This window comes from Macaca nemestrina, chromosome 4 (genome assembly GCF_043159975.1).
Source record: "Macaca nemestrina isolate mMacNem1 chromosome 4, mMacNem.hap1, whole genome shotgun sequence".
NCBI classification, from domain to species: domain Eukaryota; kingdom Metazoa; phylum Chordata; class Mammalia; order Primates; family Cercopithecidae; genus Macaca; species Macaca nemestrina.
Window position 1 is genome coordinate 602,980 of NC_092128.1, and position 14,390 is coordinate 617,369.

At 42.7% G+C, this 14,390-nt stretch overlaps 1 protein-coding gene and 1 long non-coding RNA gene across 8 annotated transcripts in view; both read left to right on the plus strand.

Moving 5' to 3' along the window:
* The window catches only part of LOC105474985 (extended synaptotagmin 2), a 100,916-nt gene that overhangs the window by 55,700 nt on the left and 30,826 nt on the right, over positions 1 to 14,390 (plus strand). For all 7 annotated transcript variants that reach the window (XM_071094169.1, XM_071094170.1, XM_071094168.1 and 4 more), the window contains exons 7-11: positions 2,020 to 2,075; positions 7,704 to 7,824; positions 10,677 to 10,853; positions 12,464 to 12,546; positions 13,902 to 13,950. In XM_071094169.1, coding sequence (XP_070950270.1) covers positions 2,020 to 2,075; positions 7,704 to 7,824; positions 10,677 to 10,853; positions 12,464 to 12,546; positions 13,902 to 13,950 — 486 coding nt within the window. The remainder of the gene's footprint in view (positions 1 to 2,019; positions 2,076 to 7,703; positions 7,825 to 10,676; positions 10,854 to 12,463; positions 12,547 to 13,901; positions 13,951 to 14,390) is intronic.
* On the plus strand, positions 2,082 to 6,193 carry LOC139362662 (uncharacterized). Its single transcript, XR_011621796.1, has 2 exons — positions 2,082 to 3,263; positions 3,900 to 6,193. It is a non-coding gene; the product is annotated as an uncharacterized lncRNA (long non-coding RNA).

Genomic DNA, 14,390 nt, shown 5'->3' on the forward strand with positions numbered 1-14,390 from the left:
AAAAAATGTGTGTGACTCACATGTTGCAATATTCCCTTTACTGCACTGCTCTAGAACCCAGCCCACGATATCGCCGAGGCATGGCTGTGTAGGAAAAATTCTTTATTTCTTTATTAAATAGCATCTTTGAATTGTATTCTCTTTACTGTTCTTTTAACCACAATGGCCTCATCTGATTTTATTTAGATGCTTACCTGCCGCTTTCCTTGACACAGCCGCCCTTTCTTGAAGTTCACGTGGCTCCTGTGTCTCTTGGCTCTGCGGATGGAACAGTCACCATTGGGGATCCTCTGATGGTGCGCTGTGCAAGGTGCTTGCATTTGAACCTGAGTCGAGTGCAAGATTCTGTGCTGCATCTTTGATATGTTCTTATTTCCTGAAGTAGATTTGTGATCAGGAGTAACAACCTTCAGAACTAAATGATAGAATCCTGTTACGATGCCCTCTTAAATCTTAGTTTCCTCATAACAGGTATTTTTGTATGACCAGAATATTTTGTTGTGGCAGGGAGTACCTGTTCCTTTTTAAGTTCTGTGAGAGAAATGAGAAAGGAAAATGAGCTCTTCAGTCAATGTTTATAAATATATTCATATGATTTAGATGTAGAGGTTTAGCCAGGTGGTTCAATGGGTGGACTAGGGAAAAACATTTATTTTAAGGGGGAAGTAAAGCATAGGTTGATACTGATGTTTGCAGTCCAGTTTGAAGATTAGTTGCCTATTTTTTCCTCCCTAATTTTTGTATTTATATCTCATTTCTGTTACACTGAGAAATCTTAGCCTTTCAAGGTCTTAAAAATTTTTGGTTTTTTTTTTTTTTAGTTCTATCTGTAAGAATCTTGACTCTTCCACTTTATATTTGCTTGCAAGCAAAAAGGGATTCAAGCAGTTTTGTTACTCAGCTATATGCGTGACTGAGATCATGCAATTTTACTTAGAATTTCTTCTACAAATATGGAGCACAAGTAATTTTATTATGTGCTGTTAAAGGAACATAATAGGAAAAGCAGTATTTCTAATCAATAGTTTTTACCAACCAACATCTACTTAATGGAATGTTAGTTAACTGTATGGGAATTATTCTAAGATAAACACAGATGTCGAATGAATGGGTAGAGCACGGTCTGCTAATTGGAAAATACAAAGTAAAACAATGATAAAGTCCGTTATTTAACTGCCAGATAGGCTGGGTTTTAGTATTATTTTTGGTGAGGTATGTGAAAAGGACATTTTCATACACTTTGGGTGGGAATGTAAATGGGTACAGTATTTTTGGAGGGCAGGTAGGTACTATCTATTGACATTAAAAGTGAATATAGGCCGGGCGCGGTGGCTCACGCCTGTAATCCCAGCACTTTGGGAGGCCGAGACGGGCGGATCACGAGGTCAGGAGATCGAGACCATCCTGGTTAACACAGTGAAACCCCGTCTCTACTAAAAATACAAAAAACTAGCCGGGCGAGGTGGCAGGCGCCTATAGTCCCAGCTACTCGGGAGGCTGAGGCAGGAGAATGGCGTGAACCCGGGAGGCGGAGCTTGCAGTGAGCTGAGATCCGGCCACCGCACTCCAGCCTGGGTGACAGAGCGAGACTCCGTCTCAAAAAAAAAAAAAAAAAAAAAAAGTGAATATAAGCCTTTGACCCCAAAATCTGACTCTTGGAATGCTAGTCTATATATGTATACAAGAACAGGTATGTAAAAAGGCATTCCCTGAATCATTATTTGTAATTACAATAAAGAGAAACTGTCAAAATTCTAAGTGTCCATCCACAGGAGAGTGGGTAAATAAATTATTTTACGATTTTACTAGCAAAAACTGTGACATTATCAAACAACAAAAAGAGGCAGGTCTCCACGTACTACCAAAGAGAGGTGTCCTTGATATATCACGAAGGATGAAGTGTGTGAGTCTGTGTTGTGTACTAACACATTTTGTCTATAAAGAGACAAGTCTGTGTGCACCTGATTTGATAATTGGAAATTGTTTGGATCTTAATATTTTGCCCTTGTTTTAAAACAGCTTTTAGAAATTAACTGGACAGGACTGACGAATCTTCTGGATATCCCTGGATTGAAGTAAGTCTCATGTCTGGTCCCCAAGGCTTAGCATTCGAGGGCGTGTTGTGCATTTTCGATGTCTTGACAATAGTGTGAGAATGGTTAAGACCTGCGTCTGCCAGGTGAATGGGTGCCTTCTCCACAGGCCGTCGTGGAAACAAGCAGAGGCACAGGGGCTTCCTTCTGCCCATAGGGAGCTGCTGGGAAGTGATGGGCCAGGGCAGGAGGGCTCTGGAGTGCCAGCTGAGCACTCAGTCTTCATTTGCTTTTGTTCACCACAAGGTGTCTTGCTGGCCTTGGCATTTTAGAAAAGTAGAGGCCTTTTAATATTTTGTAAACCAGTTTGCCAATTTGTTTTTTTTGTTTTTTTTTTTATCTTCTCAGAAACAATAAAGGAAACTTTAAAAGGAAATGCTTTCCAGGGTCTCTCCAGCCTATGGCTACCCCACCCTTTCCGCATTTTTTTTTTTAAACCTTTATTCCATTCCTTTTTGAAAGTGGTTGGGGACAGTGTGGACTTTGCCAGTACTCTTCAGTGTGAGAGGTGAGGAACTTGAAGTTCCATATCATTTCACTGGGAGTCCTTTCATTATTACACAGCGATCTAGTGTCTAAAACAGGAGAAAAACGTTGGGTAACAAGCATCTGAGGCCCTGGAGAGTGCATCCCTGCTCAGAGACAAGGAGTCATTCTAGTTACCATGGTCCTGTTACCTGAAACAGTGCATGGGGCTGTGGATGGCAGACCTGTTGGTCACCCCCAAATAGGAAGTTTTGAAATTACAGCCTCTAAATGCTTTTGCTGACTTTACCGGTTTTTTTGAAAGTTAAAACACATCACCTTTGGGTTAAAGTTATATGTTTCTAGTGGATATTTTCTAGTGTGATTTGTTTTTCCTAAAATAGTTTAGAAAATTATGAAACTTGGTTTCAGACTATTTTTTTATTCCCGTATATTTGTTTATGCCTCTGAAATGGCCTTTCTAAAGAGTTTTGTTTCATTATTAGGGAAAAATTAGGACTTTAATTATCTGAAGCACAGTCATAATAAAAGTCCTTTTTAGGTGCTGTAGTTTACTGGATACAGAAAATTGCTGTGATCTTTAAAAGATCTGCGGAAAGAAAGCACGACTTTAAAAGATTGGTTAAAGAGTTCATTAAGATTCTGGTTGCAAGCAACAAACCTGACTCAAGTGGTCTTAAGTAGGTAAATAAGTAAGTTTCTTTTCTTTCCTTTTTTTTTTTTTTTTCTGAGATGGAATCTCTGTTGCCCAGGCTGGAGTGCAGTGTTGCTGTCTCAGCTCACTGCACCCTCCGTCTCCTGGGTTCAAGCAATTCTCCCTGCCTCAGCCTCCCAAGTAGCTGGGATTACAGGCGCATGCTGCCACACCCGGCTAATTTTTGTATTTTTTTAGTAGAAATGGGGTTTTGCCATGTTGGTGAGGCTGGTCTTGAACTCCTGACCTCAGGTGATCCGCCCGCCTTGGCCTCTCAAAGTGCTGGGATTACAGGCATGAGCCACCGCGCCTGGCCAGTAAATAATATTTTCAAAAAGCAGTTTATTCACTCTTCCAACAATGGGCGCCCACTGCCTGCTCTGAGCTGGTCGCAGCTGCTCGTGCATGGGACACGCCTGTGCTTGTTTCCTGCTCAGCAGCTGGAGTGCTGACGTGTCCTCTGAGGGGTTTCAGATGGAGCCATGTTGGCACCGTAAGGGCTCTCTCTCCAGTTCCTGACCCATGTAGAGTGGGCGTGTCCCTTGTGGGCTGGTTTTCAGGCAGGCTCTTGCTGTGCCTGCAGCTATAAGCCTTTAGTCTGCGGATTTAGTCGCCTTTCCCCCTAGGTCCTGGCCTGACTTGTGTGTGCAAAGACCACCCTTGGACAGATTCCTGCGACTCCCGACGATCAGGTTTCAATCTCCAGGACATTCCTACAGAAGGCAAAGAAATGGATAACTTGTGTGAAAAAACTCCAATGAATGGGGGTATCCCCCAAAGCAAAAACTTTCACTAGAAGTAGGGGGAGTAGATACTGTTTAGCCAAATGGAACAAACATTCACACACATCAGTGTAGAAAAAAGTATTTGATTTTGCCTCCCTTCAGTATCACAGGAGTACTGAAATAAAACAGCATTATTGAGCATCTACTCTGTAAATAGCGTTGTATTAATACTGGCAACCTGAAAGGGCAAAGTCGAAGAATGTCTTCTGCCTCGGCAAGCCTGCAGTTTGGGGAAGTTGATCCCTGATTCATTTTATTTAAAAGTCATTCACACATACACACGTAAATACAGAGATACATACATGTATAGCTCCATTCAATTTAATAATTTATATGTTGGCTTTTTTTTTTCTTTTTTTTTGAGACAGAGTCTCACTCTGTCACCCAGGCTGGAGTGCAGTGGCCGGATCTCAGCTCACTGCAAGCTCCGCCTCCCAGGTTCACGCCATTCTCCTGCCTCAGCCTCCCGAGTAGCTGGGACTACAGGCGCCCGCCACCTCGCCTGGCTAGGTTTTTTTTTGTGTTTTTTAGTAGAGACGGGGTTTCACCGTGTTAGCGAGGATGGTCTCGATCTCCTGACCTCGTAATCCGCCCGTCTCGGCCTCCCAAAGTGTTGGGATTACAGGCTTGAGCCACCGCGCCCGGCCTATATGTTGGCTGTTTTTAATACAGTAGTCATTTCTAGCAATTTTATTTTTATTTTTCATTTTTTTAGAGAGAGATCTCATTATGCTTCTCAGACTGGCCTCAACCCCCTGGGCTCAAGGGCTCTTCCTGCCTCAACCTCCCAAGTAGCGGAACTATAGACTTGAACCACTGCTCCTGCTTCTCTCTCTTCTTTGTAGATTTTATATATGTAATATAATGAACCACTGCACCCAGCTTCTCGTCTTCTATGTAGATTTTATATATGTAATACAATGAACCACTGCACCCAGCTCCTCTTGTCTTTTATGTAAATTTTATATATGTAATACAAAAATATACTCCTATATATAGAATTATGTCATTAAAAATATATCCTTATATAACAGATAAATACACATACACCATTCAAAAAATAGGCTGCTGTATAAAAGGGAGATGTAAAAATATCTCTTCTGAGTTTATATATATAGATATACATAATTTATACACAATTATGTCGATTTTATATAATACAATTATGTTTACATAAATGTTATGTACTGAAATTTAATAGGTATGTATGTAAAATTGGGGCTACTAGTTCTCACTGAGTCTATCAAATAAATCACAGCTATAGCAACTCTTAGGTTATAAAAGTGATTATTAAATAACTATGAGACCAAATGCAGTGACTCACACCTGTAATCCCAGCACTTTGGGAGGCTGAGGCAGGTGGATCGCCTGAGGTCGGGAGTTTGAAACCAGCCTAGCCAACATGGTGAAGTCCCATCTCTAATAAAAATACAAAAATTAGCTGAGCGTGGGCACACGCCTGTAATCCCAGCTACTCGGGAGGTGGAGGTTGCAATGAGCCAATATCACGCCATTGCACTCCAGCCTGGGCAACAGAGTGAGACTCTGTCTCAAAAAAGAAAGAAATTTTAAAAATAAATATGAACTTAACATAATGAAATCTTGTACCAATCTTTATAAAATGAGCATCCACATGCTATATTAATTGATTATAAAAAGAAACCCCAGGCGTTGTAGTGTAAGAATAATGCCTGAATTCCTTCACTGCACCATGACTTTGGGCTATCCCTGTTAAATATCTGCTGTGTTTTGATACGCTGCTCTGAGCTGAGTGTTGAAGGCGTGAGAAGGGCGAAGATTATGGTGGAAACAAAATACAGGCGATGAGCAGTCGTGGTTCCGAAGGACACACAGGGAAATAGTGACTCCCAAGAAAGTAACCACTACAGGAGACGCTTCTGTGGAGACCTAGGGGAGCAGCATCCACACCCCGACAGTTCAGGGCCGTGCGGGGCGTGGTGGGGTGAGGAGGCACAGCGAGGGCCCCCCCCAGGGAGCTCTGTCAGCTGCTGTGGCCTCCGAGGCCGGGAGTCTGTGTGGGAGAAAGGTGGGTGGGTCCTGCCCCTGCATGGTGAACACACAGCCTGCGTCTGCTGGCTGAAGCCCTCCGAATCTCTGTGGGAGTATTAACTGTCTGAATAACTGACCTGTTCATAAGTAGAGTAGTGTTATATACGGTTTTTCTTTTGGGGGGCTTTTCAAGTTTTTTTTCCATATTAAACTGAAAAGTCCTTGAGGTGCTGGGTCATCACATGTGGATACTGTCCTGCAGTGGGTGCTTGGACTTTATTTGTTGAACGTTCATGATTATCACTGTCTCAGTGGTTATTTTAGTTTGTAATTATTTATGTTAATAATTTTAGCATCTAAAACTTTACTGGCGAGAAGCAAAGTACTTTTGCAACTTCACAGTTCAGGTAAAGGTGTTATACAGCAATGAAACTTAACGTTTATAAATGTTTTTAAAAGTGCTGCCACGTACGCATTATTTAATTCTCACGGTTACCCTAGAGAATAGGATACATATATGTTTGTTTGTTTGTTTAAGTAGAGGTGAGGGGGTCTCGCTCTGTGTTGCCCAGGCTAGTCTCCAGCTCCTGGGCTCAAGCGATCCTCCCACCTTCACCTCCCCAAAGTGTTGGGATTACAGGCGTGAGGCACCATGCCTGGCCAAAAAAGATATATTAAAAGTACATCTTTGACCAGGCATGGTGGCTCACGCCTGTAATCCCAGCACTTTGGGAGGCCAACGCGGGTGGTTCACCTGAGGTCAAGAGTTCGAGACCAACCTGGCCAACATGGTGAACCCTGTCTCTACTAAAAATACAAAATTAGCCAGTCATGGTGGCACGTGCCTGTAATCCCAGCTACTTGGGAGGCTGAGGCAGAAGAATTGCTTAAACCTGGGAGCTGGAGGTTGCAGTGAGCTGAGATCATGCCATTGTACTCCAGCCTGGGCAACAAGAGCAAAACTCTGTTTCAAAAAAAAAGCAAGTATATTTTTTCCTTTAGCCTAAGCAATTGTATTCACTTTACTTAGTTTGCTGTGCAGTGATGTATTTCAAAATTATTAATGTGTTCAATACTCAAAGTGTTGGATAATGGATAAGGGAGAACAAAGTAAGTTCTCCTTCAATGGGGGCGAGTATACAATAATGGAGAAATGGGGTGTGTGTATAAACAAGAATGGGCCAGTGAATGTTATTCTCTGTACTTATATATGTATGTTTGAAATATTTTATGTTAAAAAAGTCAATGAAGTGTATTTTAGTAAATAAGTATACAATCTGCGATGAAGTAGGAATACATTAAATGTTGTTTAGGAAATTATGAAGTGTATTAGGTTGGTGCAAAAGTATTTGTGGTTTTTGCCATTTTATTTGCAAAAACCACAATTACTTGTGCAATAACTAGAATTTTACCTTGTGTTCTACAAATAAATTCTGTATCATAGTCTCCATAGTAGTATCACAGCTAAAGTATTGAAATGAGGGTTGTAAATACTGCACGGGAGAAATGAGGTAACTCCTACTCTGTAAATAAGTGGGACATTACATCATATTCGTGGTAAGTCTGTTGTCGGTGTTGAGAGAAGTGTTCGCATGTCTGATGGTCCTTCTGCTCTTTTTGTCTCCCGACGAACAGTGGTTTATCAGATACTATCATTTCGGATATGATATCAAATTATCTGGTGCTTCCCAATCGAATCACCGTTCCACTTGTCAGTGAAGTTCAAATAGCTCAGTTGCGGTTTCCTGTACCAAAGGTAAGCGTGTCCTGGCATCCACTCACATTGAAAGACAGATCTTGGCTGCCTGTGGGTGTGGCATTGGGTGCCGTGACTCTTTGTGTCTCCAGCGGCCAGCTTGCCACATGGGTCTTGATGCCTTGACTGTTGCTCGTCCGCCACTCTCCTTAAGAGACTTGACTGATGGGCGCTGACCCTGAAGCTCATCGCAGAGACAGCAGGATGGTTCTCCCCCCAGAGCTGTGTTCCTCAGAGGGGCCGCTAGAGATTTAAATCTGCAGAGGTACATGGCACAGACATCTTAGTTACCTCAGACGCACATACTGCATTTGTTTTTATTAAAATGGACAGCCCTTTTATTAAAATGGACAGGCACCAGTGTTCCTGGCAGTCATGATGAGAGCTTCGTATAATAATTCGTATATTTTCTCTCAGCTGTTAGAATTCCGTTGCCTCTGAAGCCATTTAATGAGTAACCTGGTAGAAGCAGCACTGATATAACAGCTGACCTGGATAAAATGGAAAGAACAGAACTAGATTTTTGTCGCAGCTCCTGAGTTTAGCTGTAGCTTTGCTTTTGTGGGCACATTACTTGGCGTAGCTGGGCCACAGTTTCATTGTCTGTAAAATGGGACAGCAACCGCACACACAGCTGGTTGCAGATACTGATGTCACCTTCATTTGAGCAAACGAAATAAATACCTGCAAGGTAGTCAAGAACATGAGATTCCTTCTGCTGACTGTGGAAGGGGTGGGTGGAGTGAAGGATCTCACATGGGCTAAGGAGAGCTTTTCAGTCACTCAGGTGTTGGATCCCATGTCTATTTAGTCTACCTGGACTTTGGACTCCAGAAGCCAAGTGAGCATTACCATCGTGGTGGTGTCTGTAGTAAGCAGTGCACACCACGTTATTTATTTTTACTGAAACAGGACGTGGTAAGTTGGTCTTGTTTCAGTGGGTATATTGTTTTTTTTTGTTGTTGTTCGCTGAAGTAGAAGCAGATCGCTTTCTCCTCATGCCTTTTTACTTTTTCTGGTTTAATTAGATCTAAATAATGGTGCACAAGTTAACAGACACGCAGAGGCATCCTTATATTTTTTAAAAGTAACAATATGCCAGTTAATTTGGTGCTCAAATTGGTTATATCATTGGCATTCAACAGCTTTAATGTGATGCTGTATATTAGAAAAGAATGTCTTTTTTCCTTAACTTCTGACTCTCACCTCTGGAAATGTAGGAATCCCTTTACATGTAGAAATCCTCGTGCTCCTCTGCACCTAAGTCTCTCATGCTCTGAGTACAGGTGAGCACCTGAGCGTGCCTGGATCTGGCTGCCCTTAGCTACATGGGCTTAACAGCCAGTGCCCTCAATAGATGTGGCCAGATTATCCCAGCTTTAGACGTATGAAAATATAAACAAGAGCTGCTTCGAGTTTTTGAAGTGTGTTCCTCTGTGGAGGGACATGTATTCCTGTGCTGATTGAATGAGGAATATCACTCTGTAATTTATTTATTTATTTATTTATTTTTTTGAGACAGAGTCTTGCTCTGTTACCCAGACTGGAGTTCAGTGGCGCAGTCTCGGCTCACTGCAAGCTCTGCCTCCCGGGTTCGCACCATTCTCCCACCTCAGCCTCCCGAGTAGCTGGGACTACAGGGGCCCACCACCATGCCTGGCTAATTTTTGTTTTTTAGTAGAGACGGGGTTTCACTGTGCTCGCCAGGATGGTCTTGATCTCCTGACCTCATGATCCACCCGCCTTGGCCTCCCAAAGTGCTGGTCTTACAGGCGTGAGTCCCCGCGCCCCGCGCCCGGCCATCACTCTGTAATTTTATAAAAGGATCTGTAGGGGCAGAATGCTTCCTACCAAAAGGTGACTTGAACATCTTTGTTTGCCTTGGAAGAAATAAGAGGGAATTTTTTATTCTTTTATCAATAAAACAGTATTTTAGGGAAAAGACTATGTTTGTTTGTTTGTTTGTTTGTTTATTTTGAGACAGGGTCTTGCTCTGTCGCTCAGGCTGGAGTGCAGTGGCGCCATCTCAGCTCACTGCAAGCTCTGCCTCCTGGGTTCAAGTGATTCTTACAGCCCAGCCTCCTGAGTAACTAGGACTACAGACATGTGCCACGATGCCTGGCTAAATTTTTTGTATTTTTAGTAGAGATGGGGTTTTGCCATGTTGGCCAGGCTAGTCTTGAACTCTTGGCCTCAAGTGATCTGCCCACCTCAGTCTTCCAAAGTGTTGGGATTACAGGCGTGAGCCACCGCGTCTGGCCAAGAGTATGTTTGAAGTCTATGAATAATACATATTTCAAAGTTGCAGTTTTCTTCTCTCTAAAATAAGTTTAATGACACTATTTCATAGGATTATTCTAAAAATGGAACAGCATAGTTACTGCATGTCTAATGCTTAGTGACAGGTCTGATACAACCTCTCGTGTTATTACTCACTGTAGCACCAGGATCTAGTACAGCTTGGTGGCCTGTGTCACCAGCCTCCTTGAGATAAGCACAGTGCTGTGCTGGGTCCTCTGCACTCGGCATCCCTCTGCCAGGAGCGCCGCGTGGGGCTGCCCGTCCTCGTGTCTCTGTGGAGGGGTCATCACTCCAGAAGCCCCTCTGTTCTCCTCTGAGCCAGCCCCACCCGGGCACTGCTGCCTTGCCCTGCTCTTGTTTTTCTCAGCACCTGCTTCTCCTGTACATGCTTACTGCGTTTCCCTGCTGCTGGGACGTAATCGGCACCAGAGGAGGGTCTTTGTTCCCTCTGCATGCCCAGTTCTTGAGACAGAGCCAGACACGTAGCTATCTTCCACGCCAGTTAAACGAGCCAGCCAAGGGTCTAAACTTCAGTTTGTTCTTCTTTTCAGGGTGTTCTAAGGATACATTTTATTGAAGCTCAGGACCTTCAGGGGAAAGACACTTACCTTAAGGGACTTGTCAAAGGAAAGTCAGACCCCTATGGAATCATTAGAGTTGGCAACCAAATCTTCCAAAGCAAAGTCATCAAGGAGAACCTCAGTCCAAAGTGGAATGAAGTCTATGAGGTAGGGTGTCGTGTCCGCTGTGTCGCTGGGGCGGTGGGCTGAGCCCTGAGCGGGGTGGCCAAGCTCTCATTCCAGCATGGTCATGTGGGACTGTGGCTAATTTAGGCCATCATTTCAATGTTCCTTGTTTAATTTCTCAAATTTAAAAAGTGTCGTACCTTCTCTCCCTACTACACAACATTCTTGTCATGTCAACAGGTAATGTTTTAAACCTTAATTATGTAATGCTATCATACTAAATGATCAGCAAAATATTTTTCATAACGTGAGTAGCTTGTCTTTCTAAGTATAAAATGTTATGTGCAGTTATTAATGCAGTAAACACAAAAATGAGGTTAGTTATATACCTCCTTGCAAGTTTTTTAAAAAATTAGGACATCTTCACATGTCAATGAATAGAGATCTACATGATTTTTAATAACCATTCCATTGAATAGACACCTTCATCTGTTTACCCAGAGAGGCCTAGGGCATTCAGGTCGGCATTACAAACAGTGCTGTACAAGTAGAATGTGAGTGTCTCTTTCTTCACTCAGCCAAGTTTTCCCCAGATAAAAGCTCTTTAAAGTGAAATTGCTGGATCAAGAGTTATGCATTTTTAAAGGACTGAAATATCTGTAGAATTACCCTTCAGGATAGTCGCGTGATTTACACTTCACCAGTTTTTAAAGGACTGATATATCTGTAGAATTGCCCTTCAGGACAGTCGTACGGTTTATACTCCACTGGTTTCCTCTCCCTGACTCCTTTGTCAGTCTGGTCTCTTGCCAGTTTCTTACCCTGAGTGGTGCTAAGCAGACAACTTGTGGTTATTCCAAGATAGCATCTGAGTGGAGCCACTTCAGGACTAGAGCGATGTGTCCTGGATCTTTGGTCTGTCTCTTGCCTTGCACCAAGCTTGTGGTGACATACCATGACCTTGTTTTGGAGTGATTGAACTTGACCTATTGAGACACAATCCGGGATCCCTAGAAACAAGCGCTGTAGACACAGTCCGGGATCCCTAGAAACAAGCGCAGTAGACACGGTCCGGGATCCCTAGAAACAAGCGCAGTAGACACGGTCCGGGATCCCTAGAAACAAGCATAGTAGACTGTTACTGTGTGGCAGGTGTTTCAGTGACCTCCCGCATCAAGAGGTGTGTGTGACTTGACAATAAAAAAATAAGTGTTCTAAAAAGAATTTACTGGCTGGGTGCAGTGGCTCACACTGGTAATCCCAACACTTTGGGAGGCCGAGGTGGGTGAATCATTGAAGGTCAAGAGTTCAAGACCAGCCTGGCCAACATGGTGAAACCCTGTCTCTACTAAAAGTACAAAAATAAGCTGGATGTGGTGGCACATGCTGTAATCCCAGCTGCTCGGGAGGCTGAGGCAGGAGAATCGCTTGAACCCGGGAGGCGGAGGTTGCAGTGTGCCGAGATTGTGCCACTGCACTCCAGCCTGGGCGACAGAGCGACACTCCATCTCCAAAAATAAATAAATAAATAAATAAGGATTTACCACGAGAGAAAAGTACATGGTCATATTTACCACAGTCATCAGTCATCATACTCCGTGTATGACTCTATTAGTAAAAATGCGCTTAACTGCTCACCATTGATGTTTCAGGCTTTAGTGTACGAACATCCTGGACAGGAATTAGAGATTGAGCTCTTTGATGAGGACCCGGACAAGGATGACTTTTTAGGAAGGTAATTAAAACCCTTCGTGATTATTGGAGGAGGGCATGGGGTCGGTTTTTTTTTTTTTTAAATAATCAAAAATATGTTTTAAAATACATTTATATGCTTGTTATATATTCATTAAATGGTTCTTAGATACAACAATTGTTTCACCTTGGATTTCTTAAAACATTTTGATTCCTAAAAGTTTCACATTTAAGAGAAGTGAATCTGCTAGATCTGTGCTGTCCATTACAGCAGCCACTAGCCTTAAGTTAATTAAAGTTAAATAAATTAAAAACTCTTTCTGAGGGGCACTGTCTTTCTTTACAAGGCTTAATAGCTACGTGCAGAACCTCCCCCGTGCTGAGTTCTAGTGGAGAGTTCTCTTCCAGATTGCAAAAATGGGTTTTTTAAGTTTTTTGAGTTGCTGGATTAATTTTTTCAGGATATAGTAATTCACATTGGGAAAATAAATATTGATTTGTTCACTTCAATTGAACAACTAGTATAGCTTTAAAAATAAACTTTTAAAATGGTTGTTTGACCACCATTTGTTAATAATATCAATTATTTCTAATTTAACCTAATTAAGTTACTATTTGACTGAATTAATTGTGGCAACAAAGATGCAGGATAGAATACATTGGAGAGGTTCATACCTCATGAAGAATGGCCTTGCATGTTATGGCCTGACTTCAGAGTTCATAAGACTTCCTAGGACAACTAGGAACAGTTGAGAGATTTTAAGCCGGACAGGGATAGATCAGGTGCCATCTAGTTGTATCTGGCATCCTCGGGTGGTGCCAATCTTGGAAGTACAGGAGGTTTAGGGGAACTGGAATGGGCCTCCTCTCGGACGCACCGAGTAAGGGCGTCCATCGGGCTCGATGCAAGGGCGTCCACTGGGCTCGGTGCAACGTGGGTCTAGAGCCTGAAGCAAGGGTAGGGGAAGGTGAGGTTAGCGTTCACTGTGCAAGTGAGGAATCCACAGTAACACACAACCCTACCGAGAGGATGTATAAAATAAGAGGGTTGAGATGCTTTTAACATTTTTTGATGCATATAACATTGTAGGGAAGATGAGTTGTTTGTGTTTTTGTTTTACAACTCTAACCTCAGCTGGGTCAAACTCAGTATTCTGAGCTCACAGAAACTCCACCTCACTCTTACTCTCCTGACACTGGGGGTGAGCTGGAGGAAGCTTGTGGAAGAATAGTCTGTTCCTTGATAAATTATTAGCGTTATGTTGCATTTCTGGAGTGCTTGTTCATAGACAAATGCTTAAGGTTGTTTCAGGAAGAAATGTGTTTCTATGTTCTAAAGTTGTTTCCGTAAGAAATGTGTTTCTATGTTCTAAAGTTGTCATATTGTTATTTTTATAGTCTTATGATTGATCTCATTGAAGTTGAAAAGGAGCGCCTTTTAGATGAAGTAAGTTTCCCTGGAGTGTTGGTTTATTGACAGTTGTTGACTGAGTCCCTGCCTTGTGCCGGAGCGGCCACGAACCACCCCTTCACCATCACACAGTGCAGGAATCCTAATTAGTATGACATGAACGGCATTTACGTCACAAATACTAAGAATTTAGGCCTTTTAGAAATAACAAATGAAAGAAAGAAATTTAAGAGTCCATTCAGGTGCGTGTTGAGTACCTACCATATGCTGGGAATCCTTACGGATATGAAGCATAAACTGACGTTATTGCAGACAAACAAGCAATTCCCTGCAGGAGTAAGGGCAGGGATGTGCAAGATGCCCCCTAGTGATGGAGATTTTCAGGTGGTTGGAGAAGGCACAGTGCGGCCAGTGAGGCGTCTCTCGTGAGAGATGCCTGTAGAGACAGTGGGAATTCATGGCAAGGAGACTCGATT